The sequence below is a fragment of the Squalius cephalus genome, assembly GCF_949319135.1.
Source record: "Squalius cephalus genome assembly, chromosome: 7".
Lineage (NCBI taxonomy): Eukaryota > Metazoa > Chordata > Actinopteri > Cypriniformes > Leuciscidae > Squalius > Squalius cephalus.
Window position 1 is genome coordinate 25416686 of NC_137128.1, and position 19517 is coordinate 25436202.

General features: G+C 38.5%; 1 protein-coding gene across 1 annotated transcript in view; it reads left to right on the forward strand.

Moving 5' to 3' along the window:
* Nucleotides 1-18815, forward strand: part of fam110b (family with sequence similarity 110 member B) — a 50608-nt gene extending 31793 nt beyond the window's left edge. The window contains exons 2-3 of the mRNA XM_079877505.1: nt 2797-2887; nt 15299-18815. Coding sequence (XP_079733631.1) covers nt 15626-16819 — 1194 coding nt within the window. The 5' untranslated portion in view covers nt 2797-2887; nt 15299-15625 and the 3' untranslated portion in view covers nt 16820-18815. The remainder of the gene's footprint in view (nt 1-2796; nt 2888-15298) is intronic.
* Nucleotides 18816-19517: the final 702 nt, after the last annotated feature.

The window sequence follows — 19517 nt, forward strand, 5'->3', positions numbered from 1 at the left end:
TGACTGTGGCGTTCTTTCGGCAGTCTGCTATAGTATAGTTAGCTCAAAGTGCGTGCAATGTGAGGAGGATCCAGCTGACTAAATGGGTGTTTTGTTCCTTCATATCATTAATCACATGAACTGCGTTGAATTCTCTTGGGAGGGATGACATAATGAATATGCCGGTTTGACATCTCATCTGTGTGTCTTGATTAGTCTGAGAAAAGAAAAAAAAGTTGTGAAAAATGTCAACAAAATGGATCAATAATGAGGTGATTCTGTATTTCTAGTTTTGCTGTCAGGTTGTGTTCTCTGACTGAGGTGATAATGTGGTTACTGCTTCATTAAAGTGCTAAGCCCTGAGCAGCGAGTTTGTACCAGGATTTTCTCATTACTTAGATGTCCATGTCTGGAGGAACTTCCCCATAAAATGATAAACTGTAGCCATGCAAGCCTGCGAAGCTCCAACATCTGCTGCTTTCTGTAGTGTCATGATGATTCATTAACAGAGTAAAAGGGAACATGCAAACACTCATCATCCACTCTCTGTATTTATGCGGCTCACTTATGTCCTTACAATCGCAGTCTTAGCTGTCTCGAAATAAGAGATCGGAATCCAGGCTGCGCTGCTCAACATCGCCAGGTTTAAAATGGTCTTTAACCCCTTATAACACTCATTTGGTCGTCTTTGAAAAACGATGCCATGCTAGATATTGGCTTTCCATGAATCAAATCAAATCAAATTTTATTTATAGAGCATTTTTAAAAATCAACCTTGGTTGACCAAAGTGCTGTACATGAAAGTAAAAGGAAAAATAAGAGCAAGAAATACGTAAAAGTATTACGTAAAGAAAAAAGATGAGTTTTTAACATGGATTTAAATGGGCCCTTATGATAGGGCCCTTAATCTAATATATTAAAAAGTAATATTTAATATGATTAAATATTAGGCTACTTGTAAATATTATTATTTAATAACATATAATATAATATGATATATATATATATATATATATATATATATATATATACATATATAAAATATGATTTGATATAAAAAAATATTCATATTATAATTTATTCATATTATTTAGTGCTAATTAATATAGTATATTATTAATATCAAAAATATATTATTTTAAATAATACTAATTTGGGTAACAAGGTTAGAATGAAGACACTGTCAACAGTAATATTTGTCAAAATTCTGAAAATGTAATTAAAGGTACAATATGTAAGAATTTTGCATTAAAATATCCCATAATCTCAAGGCCAGTGTTATATATTTTGTTAAGTTGATTACTTACAATATCCCAAATGTTTCCAACTATTTTTAAATCGTGAGAAAATTGCGATTTTAACCAAGGAAACGGGGCGTTAGAGCAGGGGGGAGCTGGGAGTCGGCAGTCAATTGCGTCATATCCGCATTACCCTCGGTTTCCGCTCGTACTGCGTGGACTCCTGGACAAATGCGGAAGTTGTAGTTGTAGCGTCTATCAAGCAACAAACGTTAGCTTGTTTCTTGCAGTTGTTATGGAACACAATTATTCTTTACCGATTGCAGCTGGTTCTGTCGACAAAGCATGCTTAATTTTATATTTTCCAAATGTAGCATTCGGTAATAGTTATGTTTATGTAAGGGAAGTATTATTGCTTTAGGTTTGTGTTTAGTTTATTGACATTGTTTATCACGTCTGGTGTTTATGGCCATGTAACTAAATATAGCATGTGTTATACATAAAGATTAATCAGTATTTTGGCAAATGATGTGGGTATGTTCGAATGTACTTTTACAACAATTGTTTAGAACACGTAAAACTGCGCCACGTTATCACAACAATGAATTCGACATACAGTAACATCTATGATAACCAATTTAGTATTAAACCTTACTTTTCTTGCGGTTAATTCATTTTAATGAAATAAAAGTGTGATGAGGTTCAAGAGTCAGGAAGGAAGAAGACAGGTCGGCGTGACTGGGACTCGTACTTTATTAAAATAAAACAAAACAAACAAAAGTCATGCACAACGCACATTCACCGTGGCAACCGCGACGGCACAAAACAGTTCAAAAATGAGAGCTCGGATCCACCGGTTTTCTTTCTCTGCGTCCAATTTTCTCTTCAGTCTCTCTCTCGTTCCAGCTTATAAGCGGTCTCTCCACGCCGATCACTGCAATAAGACACAGGTGTTCGTCATTTGCACTTGACCTACTTGCGTCCCGCTCTTCTCTCTCCCATTACAGACCGCGCTGAACCACGCCCCCCTCGCCACAAAAAGCATGTCATTATAAAAATAGAACTAAAAATAGAACTTAGCCTCATCCATGAACATGATTTTTCGATTCCCGTCTGACTGATTTATATCCACAGTGGAGTTGAAAACGACAGTTCCCATCATTCCACGCTCCTTCACATCGTCATCAAGCTACGCCGTTGTTGTTGTTTGGAATGTAGCGCCCTCTAGCGGCAAAAAATTCTTGCATATTGTACCTTTAACTGATTGACTTTTTTTCCCCGCCATGCTATAGAAATTGTTCTAACTTCTAATGTAATTTTCTTTACTTTTTATTATATATAGTTTGGATTCTACACAATTTCTTACACAACTCCTAGTTCTCATTCCTTAGTATTCCTATTTGTATAAAAGCTTTATTTAAGGTGTACATGTCACACAAAAAAATTCCTCACCCTGGTTCTTTACCATTGTTATTATGCAACAATTTTCTCATTGCTTTCTCATTATCAGAAAAACATTGAGTTTACTGTTCACTGATTTGTGATGGCAGCATCTTACCTGCTGTTTTCTCTTGCCTAGACGTCACCCCCACTGATAACCTGCAGCATCTGGAGGACAAGAGCGGCTCGGACAGCAGCTCGGAGCCTGTTAAAACCTGAGCCACGCAGAGGTTGGTTACTTCATCTTTCATCTTCTTAAATGCCCTTCCATCCAGTATCACTTATAGACTACTAGTTAGTTGTAAAAACTATACTTTGAACAACACTAGCCAACCAATTGTCTATACACCAACAAACATTTCATATGATATCTGCAGTGCTGAGGGCAGAGAGTCTGTTTGCATTCCCAGGTCCTGCTAATGTGTTGTGTTTGTTGTTGTGTGCGTTAGCAGATGTTCTTTCACAGAAACACAAGAGGTACCTGAGGGAGCAGCTTTTAGTGCAGGAAAAGTTTTTCTCATGTCATTTCCTCTTAAGCGAATGGGTTGTACAAGCTGACACATTCCCTTTGATCATTTCCAACCCTTCAGAAGTGCGTAACTCAGTATGTTCATCTGGGTAAAGGCAATGATGAAATCAATGTGTTCCAGAATCCAGACTCACTAACAAGCCGTTAAAGTGTAATCGCGTGATGTTCGGAATTCCATTTTTTCCATTGTCCACAATCTGTTAACACAATTGATGAAAAAGAGAATGAGAATTTGGCTGCTCAAGTCAAGTCATCTGTGGTGTGTCTAATTCTCAGCAGTTTGTCCAAGACTGCTAAACCATCACATTCAGTCACACTGGACATTTGTGAAACAATATTTCATTTTTGTTTTGTTTGGTTTTCTTTTGTGTTTTGATTAAATTATGTGCAATTGCAGGCTGATGTAGTTTGAAAAATATGGAAGCAGATCAGTCTCAATATTAATTGATCGGTTCATTTCTGTGTGTTTACTGAAGTTCGAGATCAGTTGAAGCAATAGTTTATGAACTGCTGTTTAGTCCACGTGTGAACATAAACATTTATTTTTAGTACTGATGGATTTTCATGTCCTGTCCACCACACATTCAACTGATGATGATGATAATGTAATGACGTGCATACACAGGATACATCTATGTTTTGTTTTAAGCTGCATGTATTATGTAGTTTTATTGTTTCAGATTTCCGAGACAGATGATGTATGAAGTTGCAGACAACCAGTTCTGTGATCTTACCATTCCTACTGTAATTCTTTCAAAAGAGTCATGTTGCAAGCCATCCATTTTGACAGATGTTTCAACAAGATGTTGAAAGTGATGCATTGTTACTGTATTCATTTGTCTCCTGCTGACTTTATGTACATGCTCTAGGAATAAAGCCCTGCTATGCATGCATTATGCATGTTCTTGTTTTATGTCAGAATTAAAAGATTCAAAGACAGTTACATTTGATGTATAAGTTTTATTAATTTGAAAGTTTCTGAATCCTTTGGGAATAATATATATATATATAAATGACTTGGTCATGAATGATTTATGTTCCTGTTACATATGAAGATCATGAACTGACAATCTTAAAGGGATGGTTCGGAGTAAAATCAACCTAGGGTACTTTGCACCATGACCTCGAGCCAAACACTAAAATACAACCAAAGAAGCATAATTTCTTCTTCATTTTTGACACAATATGGGACATCTGATTACCACAGCACTTGCTTACATCAGTTAATAGTTCATAAACTATTGCTTCAACTGATCTCGAACTTCAGTAAACACATAGAAATGAACCGATCAACTGCACATACCTGTGCTTAGCCATGAACTGTGGTCGAAAGCTGAAGACGTAACATGAAGGTAGGCACGCCCTCACGTGATTATGATTGGTCGATTGATGAGCTTAAATCTAATTGGCTAAAGAGTGCGACTGATCTGTGAAGGAGGAGTGCGCTGCCAGGAAAGTCTCAAAAATACACACATATCCAAGGTAATTCACACGTGAATGACGATTTTCACATTCAAGGATAAACTCGTACATTTTAAACATTCAAAGGTTTTTGTGCACAGTTGTATATCTACAAATTGTGTTTTGCATTTGTGAAATGTATTTTATGAATATATAATTTTATTTTGTGCATGTGAATTGTTATTTGTGAATATATATTTTTTTTCACGTACGTGAATTGTTTTTTTGTGCACGTGAATTTTGTTTCATGCATGTGAAATTGTCTACGCGTGTGTGAATCAAGTTTTTTGCGTGAATTCATGAGACTGATCTGCTTCCATAGAAAAACACGTCAAGAGATCCTTCTTTTCTTTTCTAATCCGTTACTATCAATCTTTTTTATTTTTGAACGCAAGAACACGTCCCGTGTGAACAACTTCTCACTTATTTCTGCTTGTTCTCCGTAAGTGAGGCTTGGTGCGTCGAGTTTCCTGTTGTTACAGATGGTACTCACATTGTTAATTTTTTTAAAGCATTATTTTTTTTTTTTCGATTATTTAATTAACCGCCCTTATAATTATCTTTAGAATATATTGCAATATCATGATGAACCATGTTAACACATACGCTGAGACCGTAAAGTGATCCAATCCACAGCATCAGGATCACCAAGCCAACTGAGGCCATCCTCAGTTCTCCGTCACTGCTGTCCTCTCGCTGCTCCTTGAGTAGCACTAACGGGATTATTTTTTCTGGGTCCGGAACAGATAAAGCATTAAGTGCACGAGAGCTTAGGGTCTTCGCTGAGGACACCATTTACTTTTTAATGGATGAGTCTGCTGTGGGTTCCTGATAGTTAGTGTACAGTATAACTGCATACATACGCTCATCATTCATTCACTATTATACGGGTGATCAAAGCCCGTAAGCTTTGGGTTGATGAGGCATGAGTAAAGTCATGAGTGGTGAGATTTGTCCCATGAGCTTTAGTACAGGATAATCTGAGTCATGGCTTTGCTCTTAACGAACCTCAGTCTGGGTTAATGTCCCTTGCATCCGTTTACATCAACTAGATTAACTTTGTTCTCATTCACTCAAAGAGCTGGTTAGGTAGTTATTGCTGCAAGAAACACACACAGCAAAGCTGTGCTAGAACATTTATATTCTCGCAGGGCATGTTACTCCAAGCGATTGAACTACTTCAGATACGTAGAACAAATAGATTTGCAACGGTCGCTTTTTCGCATCCAGTGTGGACAGATTCTAGCTTTTACGGCGCAATGCGGCGGTGTTGCTTTTATTCTTGTGAACTTATGTAACCAAGGTCCAAAATTAACACTCACGGAGTGTCAAACGCTTCTCTGTTAGCATGGCCTTTGAAAGTAGTTTAAAGGCCATTCCTAGAGTCTGTCCCAGAGCGAAGGGAGCATATTTAAATGTGCTTAAAGTCGAAGTTGCTCTCTTAAGAATACAGACAAATGTGCTTGTGCTTTGAAAGGCTCACCTGCAGTCTTTCATGAGCCATAGAAGGTCATATTCTGGTTATGTGCACTTGGAATTTAGTGTTTTGTAGACCTTCTCAAAATAGATGCGCTGTTGCTACCTGTGCCTGCCAGGTAGCCCTCGACAAAGCACAGCATGTCCTGTGTTTGGTCTGGATGTCAGAATGATGCCTTTTAATAGGTTTGCTATTTACCTTAGGCTTTATTTTCAGAGCCTTTCCTCTATCACAGAGCACCTTTGATTTACTGCAGCGACATTGAGATCACAAAATATCCTTGAAATTGCTGTGGGCCTTACAGTGCCAGTATCACAAATAAAATTAAAGCGTCTAAGACAAATATGTCTTCTGTCTGTGAAGACATGTGGAAGAAAAGACATGCACTCCGCACAATGTAGTGCTTCATACTTAAGATTGTCAGTTCATGATCTTCATATGTTACAGGAACATTAATCATTCATGACCAAGTCATTTATATATATATATATATATATATATATATATATATATATATATATATATATATATATATATATATATATATATATATATATATATATATATATATATATATATATATATATATATATATATATATATATATATTATTCCCAAAGGATTCAGAAACTTTCAAATTAATAAAACTTATACATCAAATGTAACTGTCTTTGAATCTTTTAATTCTGACATAAAACAAGGGCTTTATTCCTAGAGCATGTACATAAAGTCAGCAGGAGACAAATGAATACAGTAACAATGCATCACTTTCAACATCTTGTTGAAACATCTGTCAAAATGGATGGCTTGCAACATGACTCTTTTGAAAGAATTACAGTAGGAATGGTAAGATCACAGAACTGGTTGTCTGCAACTTCATACATCATCTGTCTCGGAAATCTGAAACAATAAAACTACATAATACATGCAGCTTAAAACAAAACATAGATGTATCCTGTGTATGCACGTCATTACATTATCATCATCATCAGTTGAATGTGTGGTGGACAGGACATGAAAATCCATCAGTACTAAAAATAAATGTTTATGTTCACACGTGGACTAAACAGCAGTTCATAAACTATTGCTTCAACTGATCTCGAACTTCAGTAAACACACAGAAATGAACCGATCAATTGCACATTCCTCTGCTTAGCATGAACTGTGGTCGAAAGCTGAAGACGTAACATGCAGGTAGGCACGCCCTCACGTGATTATGATTGGTTGATTGATAAGCTTAAATCTAATTGGCTAAAGAGTGCGACTGATCTGTGAAGGAGGAGTGCGCTGCCAGGAAAGTCTAAAAAATTCACACAAATCCAAGGATAAACTCGTAATTTTTAAACATTCGAAGGTTTTTGTGCACAGTTGTATATCTACGAATTGTGTTTTGCATTTGTGAAATGTATTTTATGAATATATAATTTTATTTTGCGCATGTGAATTGCTTTTTGACAGTGCATTCACTGTCTGTGAAGACGTGGAAGAAAAAGTGGAAGAAAAGACATGCACTCCGCACTGCCATCTGTCACGTCCCGTTTAAGAGCGTCAAAACAAAATTTATTGTTTGAATTTTTTTGATAAAATTTGAAAACGTGATTTTGTGATAAAAGTTGACAGAATTTGAAAGCTGAGACTTTTTAATATAAGTATTGTCTTTTTTTGTATGAGTATGCATTATTGTTGCGTATCAACATGAGCCATTTTCTTCACACAGTATGAGTCCTAGTCTGACACCTTTTTCCGCCCCCCTTTGATTGACAGGATATAATCGCCGCTGATCATTGGCTGTTTTTTAAACATCTGGTTGATGGCTGATTTTGAAAATAATGTCCTACTTCCAATAACAGGACAAATGGATTTAGATAATTTGTTATCATGTGTTCATTGTAGACAAGCTTCTACACAGTCGAATAGACACTGTGTGACACTGCGACTGGTTTGGTGGCTTGTATATATGATATAATTATGTAACAAGAGCTCTGGCACATTCAGACACACACACACCTGCTGTGGCGGTGGGCCCATGTCTGGATGAGTGACAGGAGGGGAGAGCCAATGAGCTGCTCTCCCCTGAGGGCCGGGGCTCATCTGCTGGCTCCATGAGTCTCTAGTCCAGCCCACTGCTCACAGCACACAACCAGCTCTAATGTCACAGCCCGTGCTGCTGCTACTGCTGCTGGTGTGAGCGGATAACATATGGAAACCAGACTCAACAGTACAGCTGCGGTGTAATCTTATGAAACTACTGCGAACATATGAATATTTACAATATTTACAATCGGGTCCAAAAGTCTTGTTTCCATTAAAGCTCAAAATGCTTTTAAGATAATCTCAAATCAACCTCCTCTGCATGTGCTTTTATGACACTGATAAGGGTTGTATATTTTTTTAATATATATAAAAAATTATTTATAAATTAGTGTTTTTTATGTAAAAATAGGATTTTATTAGGCTATTTATAAAAAATATTTATTGGTTCTAAATAATGGTAACAAATCATTTTGTACGTATTCTTTTTATATATATGAAATATTTAGTAAGAAAATGTTTTGACACCAAAACATACAGCAGTTTTGCTGTGAAGCAGGATCATACAGTAGTTCTTCTCACCCTGAGAAATGTAACTAAAGGACGAGCCTTTAGGCATAATGTGATAAAAGGATTTTTGCTGTAATCCAATCTTCTCTTTGTTTTATACATGATTTTGTAACCCAATACTCCCAGCCGGACATTGGTGCTTAATATCATCTCAGAGTTGATAAACGCAACAGACTCGTGAATCTAGTAGTAACGTAACGCACATCTACGAGTAGGATGTTTTATATTGTTGTTTGAAGCAGTCAGGTGGCCTTAAAGCAGTAGTTTTCTTTTATTTTTTTTGTGTCAGTTTTGGTTTTAAACTGCCTGAGTAAAAAATTGTTCGCGTGATCATCATGTGTTTGGGATTAAAAGAAAAAAGTTTGGCCTCTCAGACAACAAGATGGTTTTAATGGTGGTGTTGCTACTTTGCCAAACGGCTCAGCTGATGTGGCGTATTTTCTGCACATTTCTGTGATTTTTATGACCCGAGGCGCACTGGAATGTGGCTTACGTGGTCATAGAGTATAACACTGGTTCAGCTGAGAGAACATTCCTAACATGGGAAACGCACTCGTTGATACAGATGTGCTTTATGATCTGCTAGCTGTACGTAAGAAACCATAAAGACCTCATGAAATAACAAGCAGTTTTCTGTCCTTTTGCTGAGTGCTGACATATCCTTGCCCTATGCTGACTTGTTTCCTAAACAGAAAGTTAGGTTGTTAGGTTTGTATAGTTATATCGGTATATGGATTTGTTTTATTAGCTTTTAATTTATCTTTTAGTTTGCCACAGCTGTGAACCATGATTAGCAGTTTGCTAGCCAGAAACGCTGATATTTGGGAGAGGAACTTTCTGATTCTAGAGTTTTTTGATCGGATAAAAATCGTTTACACCACTGAGTACAAGATCAATATTTTACACTATCAGAATTTATCACTAGACCTTGCACTTTCTTTAGTTCCACTGACCTGCGTCTCACAATTTTAACTCACAGCATACTAACAGTATATTGCATCCATGCATTAGTCTTAAAGTGACAGCAGCATAATAAACTACTGTTAGACCTACCAGGAAAACCTGAAAAGCACTGTAAATTTCATTTGTATGTTTGTTCTATTGTATTTATTTATTTGTGCTATTGATTGTAGTTTGATTATGTGTTCTGTTTTTTATTAATGGCCATTTACTTGCCTTTTATAAAGTTCAAAATTTATATTAGTTAGTAGTTTTAGCTGTGGTATCAAAATTTGAATTGAGAATTGTATTGTAATAAATAAGATGAAATTTCACAAGGATACATGTGTCAAAAACAACAAAAATAATAATCGAAAGTATATATAGTAATATTAGTATATATTAATATATAGTATAGTGTATATATATATATTATACGTAATAAAAGTTGAATCGAAAATCGAGAATCAAATTAAGATCAAATTAAGAATCAAATTGGGACATCTGCTTTGTCAATACTGAACTCACGATACAATATTATTGCGATACTCCAAGACATATAATAAAAGGTTAAGAAAAAATGCACTGTTGATTAAATGTTAAATTTGATATAACATTGTGGGTGTAAATGAATAGGCTTGGACAATGGTGACATCAGAATAAATATTATTCATGATTCTGAACCTGAAAATACAGAATTATTTTAGACGAATATGCTTGCACTGTCACTGGCTAGTTATATTTAAAATAATGTCAAAGTAATAATCTGTGTGTGTGTGTGTGTGTGTATATATATATAGAGAGAGAGAGAGAGAGAGAGAGAGAGAGAGAGAGAGAGAGAGAGAGAGAGAGAGAGAGAGAGAGAGAGAGAGAGAGAGAGAGAGAGAGAGAGAGAGAGAGAGAGAGAGAGAATTTATATAGTGTGAGAATATTATATATATACTCTCACACTATATAAATTCACACTAAACTGGATTAATAAATGCTGTAACATATTGCTTATTTGTTAATTAATAATGCCTAATGCATTAACTGATGTTTACAAATTGAATCTTATTGCAAAGTGTTTTCCACTAAAGCCACAGAGTTCATTGTGGTCTTTTAAGACCAGAAAGGAATATTTACTGTAGTACACACATGACAGGTATGTTTCTGATAAGGGCGTAGGATCACATATGCAGGGAGGCCTGCATGTAATACTGATCATGTAGGAAGTCGTTCTAATATCCGTTTTACAAATCGCTGTTTCATTTCAGCAGGCCAACTCACAGGGATGGTGCGGTGAGGTAAAGGGTTATTCTTACATGGGCGATAAGGGTGAGCGGGTGCGTTGAGAAAGCTGTGGGGATTGTCTTTGGCTCTGATAATTCAGAAGGGCTTTGGAGGGAGATGAAATGATGTGAGATGGCTCTTGGCTGGAGTCCCACAGCTGGGCTTACTCTGTTTTGGGGGAGGGGGCTACAGCACTCAACACAGAGGATTAAAGGCGACTGGGTTTTTTTTCCTTTGCGGGGGCGTTTGGGGAGATCGTTACAATTATTACTCTCTACATGACCCGTGTTTTAGTATCCTCTGTGTTCTGTAATTATGTTTGAAGAGAAAGGCCCATTCCCCATATGCGGTTTAGGTTTATAATCATTGACCCCTTCCTGAAACATATAAACAGTCATTGTTGATGGCGTTATTAAAGAACACAGTTTTCATCACAGTCTGCTCATATTATGTCTAGCTAAATCATCAATAAAGTGACTGCAAAGTTGTTTGCTGTATATGTTTGTTTTTGTCCCACCAATGTCCCACAAATGGCAAAATAGGTTAGTTTAAATAGTATTACTCAAGGTTACTCCAGACCAGTGCTTTTATGTTTTATGTTACGCAATTGCGTGTTATAAAGTCAGAATTGTGAGATATAAACTATTCTGAGGTAAAAAAAATAAATAAAAATTCCCTTAGAATTGGACTTTATATCTCATAATTGTGAGTTTATATCTCACAATTCTGAGAAAAGATGTCAGAATTGAGAGATATAAACTCGCAATTATGTGTTACTAGTGCAAAAAATGCTCGTGCAAAATCAGTTTTTGTGTGTGTTTTTAGTAATTGTTGGTTTGGTGTGTTTGAGTGCTCATTGTTACAATTACACAGCAAAAGTTCAGTGACATTTTTATTTGTGCATGGTAAAAAGCACACAGTGAACTCCGAGAAAACGCTATGCTTGAGCAAACAGTTTGTGAATAGGCAACTACAAATGATGCCCGTGAAAGAGACTGTGAACGCATTGAATAGGATATGTTTAGTTGGTGAATAGCATAGGCTACTATTACACAGTAGCGATAGCGTTAAGCGCACCAGAATGAAATATAATATTCAGAAGTAAACAGCATAGCTGACTTACAGATTCAGTTAACATCCACAAATGAATAAGCACATCGATTCAGGGAGCAGTGCAAAATGCCCGTGCAAAATCAGTTTTTGTGAGCTGATCGCCGTCAAAAAAGTTCAGGAGATATTTCTTGCGATGGCAATATGATCAAAAATAACGTTTCTGTAATTTATAGATAGATGGATTTATCACGTTCGGGAACCAAACTATAATATTCAGAAGTAAACAGTGTAGCTGACTGAGTGTTTATGTCAGAATGTTTATTTTTAAACCACAACCTTCTTGGGGCTTCTTTGACCGATACAACTCTCTAATGTCAGAATGTTTATTTTTAAACCACAACCTTTTAAAAATGATATATTTAACGATATCTTTAGCATTTCTCATCCAAACAACGTCAAACTTGGCACTGCACTTACTCGTGACCGTAGCGAGACACCTGTCAAGTTTGAAATCCATCGGACTAACGGTTCGAGAGATATGTGGTTAACAGACACACAGACAGACAGACAGACAGACACACACACACACAGACAGACAGACGTTTCTGTAATTTATAGATAGACTAGTGCAAAATACCCGTGCAAAATCAGTTTTTGTGTGTGTTTTTAGTAATTGTTGGTTTGGTGTGTTTGAGTGCTCATTGTTACAATTACACAGCAAAAGTTCAGTGACATTTTTATTTGTGCATGGTAAAAAGCACACAGTGAACTCCGAGAAAACGCTATGCTTGAGCAAATACAGTTTGTGAATAGGCTACTACAAATGATGCCCGTGAAAGAGACTGTGAACGCATTGAATAGGATATGTTTAGTTGGTGAATAGCATAGGCTACTATTACACAGTAGCGATAACGTTAAGCGCACCAGAATGAAATATCATCTTCAGAAGTAAACAGCATAGCTGACATATAGATTCAGTTAACATCCACAAATGAATAAGCACCTCGATTCAGGGAGCAGTGCAAAGTGCCCGTGCAAAATCAGTTTTTGTGTGTGTTTTTAGTAATTGTTGGTTTCTTGGTAAAGAAAACACATTTTTACTCCAATTAATCAAAATGGATTTATCACGTTTTGGAACCAAACTATAATATTCAGAAGTAAACAGTGTAGCTGACAGATTGTCAGAATGTTTATTTTTAAACCACAACCTTCTTGGGGATTCTTTGACCGATACAACTCTCTAATGTCAGAATGTTTATTTTTAAACCACAACCTTCTAAAAATGATATATTTAACGATATCTTTAGCATTTCTCATCCAAACAACGTCAAACTTGGCACTGCACTTACTCGTGACCGTAGCGAGACACCTGTCAAGTTTGAAATCCATCGGACTAACGGTTCGAGAGATATGTGGTTAACAGACACACAGACAGACAGACAGACAGACACACACACACACACACACACAGACAGACAGACTTTTCTGTAATTTATAGAGAGATAATTGCATGAAATAAAGTCGCAATTGCGTGAAGTAAAGTTCTGAAATAAAGAATTCTGACTTTATACGACGCAATTGCTACTTTATTTCACGCAATTCTGACTTTATATCTCGCAATTCTGACTTTATATCTCGCAATTCTGACTTTATATCTCGCAATTCTGAGAAATTAAGTCAGAATTGCGAGATGTAAACTCGCAATTGTGAGATAAAAAGTCGTAATTATCTTTTAAAATGTTTTATTCTGTGGCGGAAACAAGCTTCCATACATCTGTGACGTTGTCAATTGCCACTGAAAATAAATTGCGACTTATAAACACTTATAAAAAGCACAATATATGTAGAACTTTTTACCTCATAGACTTCCATTATAAGTACATAACCTTATAATAAAAGTGTGTTGACAGCATGCCACAGATGAAGTAGTTTAAATTGTCCTTTTAAAAGGCCATCTTATGCTGTTTTCTCCAATACTATACCTCTGACTTTTCTAAGATTTTGCAAAGTCTCTATAACCCAAAATTGACCCTGGGGACATTTTAAGTGCTTGGGCGGAAAAAAAGTGCTTTTGGGTCCAGTGAGGTTCACTTGCTAATGGGAGTTTTTGTAATTAAATTATATGATATTTCTGCTAAGCTGATTGCTATAGAACAATAAAATCCCTTGTGAGCTTGTAATCAGTGGATTTGTATGCCTGAGGTCGGGATGCACAGAAATGAAGAACTGTGTGTAATAACTCTGATATGGGTGCCATTGTAAGACAATGCTTTACACAAGTTTGAAGTTACCTAGACCTTGAAATGGTCAACATACATTGACTGCATAACAAAACATTATTTGAAATAACAGACCATTTTCTACACTACAAAGTGGTACAGATATGCTATTTAAATAAGTGTGAAGCTATATAAGCAAGACAGCATAAACCTATTGTGCTAAAGACCCTAGGCATGTGAAGGCTTAAAATAAAACAGGCCTGAGCTCAAAAAAGAAACTCACTTCCCGTCTCAGTAATGGCTATGCTGATGTTTATTTTTTTTAATAATCTCTGCAGCCCTTAGATTGAATCAGAAGATTGTCACAGACTGTTGTGCCATAAACTGCTTTGTCATAGCAGTTTCCAGAACTATTGTGGCCGCCACCAACACTGTTGTCGAAGAACCTCTGTAATTACTTTTATTTATGAGACCAGGAAAGTTTTCCCCCATTTTGTGTTTCTTCCTCTCTTCAATGTATTGTTTTCTTGTCCCCCTGCAAACAGCCTCAGGGTTTTGGCAGGAACACGAATCCTGATCATACGTCTATATTTCTCTGTCTGCAAAAAGAAAACATGCACACTCACACTTAAATTGCTGAATCATTGTTTCTTTGCAGTTTTATGAGAATAATTTGCCTTTTTTGACTTATGAGAATATATTCATATAATTTTCTTATGAAATAATTCTAAGCAATATATAAGAAAGATGGCTTATCAAATTCTCCTGCTTTATTGGTTGATTACACGGACGAACAATGGTAACATATATAAATGTATCATATAAGGATAAACATTGCAGTTATACTTAAGGAACCACGGTGCACTAGTGCATATAAATATTTCTATATTTAAAAACTTTCTCATACACACCCACCACCACCCAAATGTGTTAATTCCACTGATATTTAGGTGTACATGTGTTTCTATTAGTTGTTTTCTCGTGCTTACATCACCAGCCAACAGCATGCCAGAGTCGCAGCTCTTCCTGTTGTTGCTAGGAATGTGATGTCACCTGCTCCTTTAACATGGTTGGTCCTTGTGTGTTTCAGGTCCTCAGCCTTGGCCAGGAACAAATGAGCAGCGACAAGGCTTTTCCCCACAATCCTCTGGTGCTCCCTCCCAGCTGGCTGAGCCTGACAGGTTGTGCTGACACTGACTGGAGCTGAGTGCTCTCTTTTTCCGTTGTGCGGGGCCTGGCTGCGTGGAGGAAGCGGGGGCTAATTAATGAGCTGTGAGTATGAGGCCTCACTGCTGACAGCCAGTGGAGACGGGATTAATAGTCCGGTCATCTGGCTTGATGTGTGTGCCTCCAGGCTGCCCCTTGACGAGAGTCCACTGCGGAATCCACCACGGCGGCCGCCGAGAGACCAGCAGAGATGCCCACCGAGACGCTGCAGGCAGATAGCAAGCCCGCCGTCCAGGGTGGGGCCTTTGCCTCTGCTGTCCCACTCCGCATCCTCAACAAGGGGCCCGACTACTTCCGACGCCAGACTGAGCAAAACCCGAAGCGGTTGAGTGCCGTGGAGCGTCTTGAGGCCGACAAGGCCAAGTACGTAAAGAGCCAGGAGGTCATAAACGCTAAGCAGGAACCCATCAAGCCACAGGTACTGGCCAAGCCTCCTGTCTGCCCAGTTCCTGTCAAGAGGAATGGCGGTGTGGGATCTGGCTTGAAGGCCTCCAACAACAATGCCAAGTCGGACACCTGCGCAACCACCACCAAACGGGAGAATCTCAACCTGGAGATCCTGAAGAACATCTTGAACAGCTCCTCCTCATCCGAGGGGCCTGCCAAGGGGACATCTTACAAAGTCGGGGCACGCAGCTGGGCGCCGCATCGCTCATCCGAGCTGACGGAACCTGGATGTCGTTCTTTTACCGACTCGCTCAAGGTGCCATCTTCCACGCAAGGTCGACACAGTCCACAGGGAGGCAACTTGAACCTGAGTCGCAGGCTGCTGGAGGAAAGGTCGTGCGAGGCCGTTGGTGAGCGCTCGACGCTGCATGCCTCCCACAGCTCCTCAGACATTCGCCGCATGTGCAATGGCAAGCCACTGAGAGCGGCCCGTAGCAGCAGCTCTTCCGCACCACCACTGCCGCCCAAGCCTAGCGCTAAGGCCTTGGCTGCTTGTGACAATGCACACCGCTCCCCTGAAAGAGAGACACTGGCCAGCACTGCTACAGAGTTGGAGTTGGGCAATTCTGTGGCCCGCAGGCCCTCTCTGCACCGCTCCAAATCAGACCTGAGCGACCGCTATGCTCGGGCCGGCGCAGACGTGGAGCGCTTCTTCAACTATTGTGGGCTGGATCCCGAGGAGCTGGAGAGCGTAGGTGTGGAAAGCTTTGCCCGAGCGAACTCTGACATTGTGTCGCTCAACTTCCGTAGTGCCAGCATGATCAGCTCGGACTGTGAGCAGTCACGGCATAGCAACGACGACCTGACCGATGAAGAAGACGATGCCGGGGAGCGTGTTCCCTATGGAATTTCTGCCGTTGAACGGAACGCCCGGGTCATTAAGTGGCTCTACAGCATCAAGCAGGCGCGGGAGTCTCAGAAAGTCTCCCATGTCTAAAAGAGGGAGCAGACCTCACCAACCCAATCTGGACTTGGTACCTGCTTATTTTTGCAATCCATGCACTGTCTTTGAAATCTCTAAAGATTACATGGCAAAGCCTTTTGAGTTGACGGCTCTTTTTAGTCGCTTTTTTGCATTCAGTGTTCGCTGTCTTCTGAATCTGCATGACTCCTTAGACACTCAGCCTCTTTGCGGCCTCAAGGTAATGCAGCTCATGTAGGAACCTCTTTAAAGATGGTTGCGTCAATGCCATCTCTGTGCTGAGAACAACTCATATTTCCTTTTTTCTTTCTGCCTCTGTCTATCAAACGTCTTGATGCCAGCACTTTTCAGGTGCTTCTTATTTCACTTGGGCGCACTGAGCCAGGAAGCCATATTGGTATGAATGCAGAGCTGCAGTGTGTTTAGACTTCTTTTGATCCTCTCTCTCTCTCTGTCACTTTTTTTTTTACTTGTTCTTATGATGGATATGAGCTGTATGTATATAAACCTCTGTGAATAGGCGCAGCAGAAGCATGTTTTAGTCTATTCTCGTCATCTCCCCTGCCCGCCTTGTCTTGGTCAGCCTTGCACTGGTCATATTGTTCCAGCAGTATCACGACACCATTCAGCTTCATGTGGTTTGTTTTCACTTTGTCTGTCGTCCATAAATTTCCAGTTTTATTTTTGTGGTACTATTGTTTCGAAAGGTGTAAATGCTGTAAGAATATGTATATCATTTTCAGAGTTGTCTGAAAAGCATTGTGTGATGACGAGTCTGCTATGTTCCTCCGTAGCTCCTGGTCTGTTTGTTCCCCCTTTGGGCTTGCATTGCGAGGCTGTGTGAGACTTTGTCCATGAACAAATCTGTACAACACTGTTGTTGCAATGACATATATGTTCGGTATATTGAAGTTTGAGCTGTTACTTAACGATTTCATCAAATGTTTGTTCACATTTAGTTCTTTTTCATTTCAATAAATGGCTGATTTTGCCAACTTTTGTCATCAAACTCAAATGTTTGAATGTATTTTTCTGTCATGTATATATTTGATGCATGTATATGATATTTTTCTTGAAGTGAAGCTTAAACATTCTTCAAAATATTTAAATGTGTGTTCCACTGGGGGGAAAAACTCATACAGGTTCAGAACGACATCAAGGTGAATGAATGATGACAAAATCTTTTTTTTTTCTTTCTTTTTTTTAACTATCGATTCCTTTAAGCAGTCATTTAACCAGCTCACACATTGGCTAGATAGTGAAAAAATAACAAAGGCCAATCATGTGATCCTCCCATTGCTGACCCTGAGAAAACAGCTGTCAAGTCTTGTATTCTCACAACCCTATTTTTGCTCTCTCATTGTAGCCCTTGTCTCTTTGCAGAGCATGGCTGTCTGCAGGAGGGTAGGTGCCTTTAATTTAGTCATTTGTGCTGCTTGCTTTCTCAGGGCAAGAGGAAATGATCTAATTCATCACAAATGTTTAGAAAGTCCAGACCGCTGCAGTAGAGGCCCCCTCGGTCCCTGGAGCACCTAACTCATAAACAAGCTCAAGGGATCCATGGGTCACAAGCTGGAACACTTACGTGAAACCTAATGTTTTCACCCACTTTTCTCTGCAGTTTACAGAAAAGACTCGATGTAATCGAAAGCACTGAACTGGTCTTTGTGGTAATTGCTAAGGCAAGTCTCAGTATAACTATTTCTCATACTTATTCAACTTTGGTGCACGTGGAAAGTGCAGACATGAATGATACCTTAAACTGTGTGCCTTATAAAGGAAAGGTGTTTTTGCTTTATTCTTGAACACATACCTGAGCCACTTGTAATGACCTGAATACACACTCAAAGTGAAAGGTTCTTTATTGGCATCTATGGACCTTTAACATCCATTAACCTGTCCAATGCACAAAAGATTAATTTTACAGGGAAAGGTTATTTAGATTATTAATATGTTGACAATGAAAAAATATATATTTTAAGAACTGATCACTGAAAGGTTATCATTTTCCAAAAACAAAAAAAACAACACCATACCAACACCCTTGCAATCACATAGCACTGCATTAAAATACACTTAAAGTGACATTTCTTAGGTTATGCTGTTATCTTGAACAGCTTTTATAAGTGGCTGTTGATTTTAGTAACCAGAATAAGGCGTGTCTGTTATTTAAGCCACAAAATGGCTGCCAACTCTTGCTGTTCTGAAATTGAATGTGTTTTTAGGGTAATTATAAATTTGAGTGCCTGTTAAACAATATTTACACAATGCACACCCCCTCCCCTACTCCCCTTACCCCAAGAAATGTAGGATTAGCGAATCCTCCCTCCGTCTTTGCATGACATGAAGATAATTTCTCAGTTGATCTAATGACTAATGGGAGGGTTTATCTGTTCATGTGAGGAAAGCACAAGACTGTCGAGCTGTGGCGGTAAAAAAAAAAAAAAGCCTTGCTTTTTCCTATGAGGACCTGGATTAAAACAAAATGGCACCCCAGGCAACAATAAGGAGGTGAATTTAATTTTCCATTTTGTTTCCTGAAGTTACACTAATAACATCAGACCCTCTCATGAACGCCTTCATTAATTTCCATCTTGCATGCCTGACAAAAGAGGCATTGATGAATGCCCTTTCTATAGCGCCTCTCTCTCTCTCTTTCCCTGGCAGGAGTGAAGCAGAACATTAGGCTATGAAAGCAAGCCATGTTTGAGCT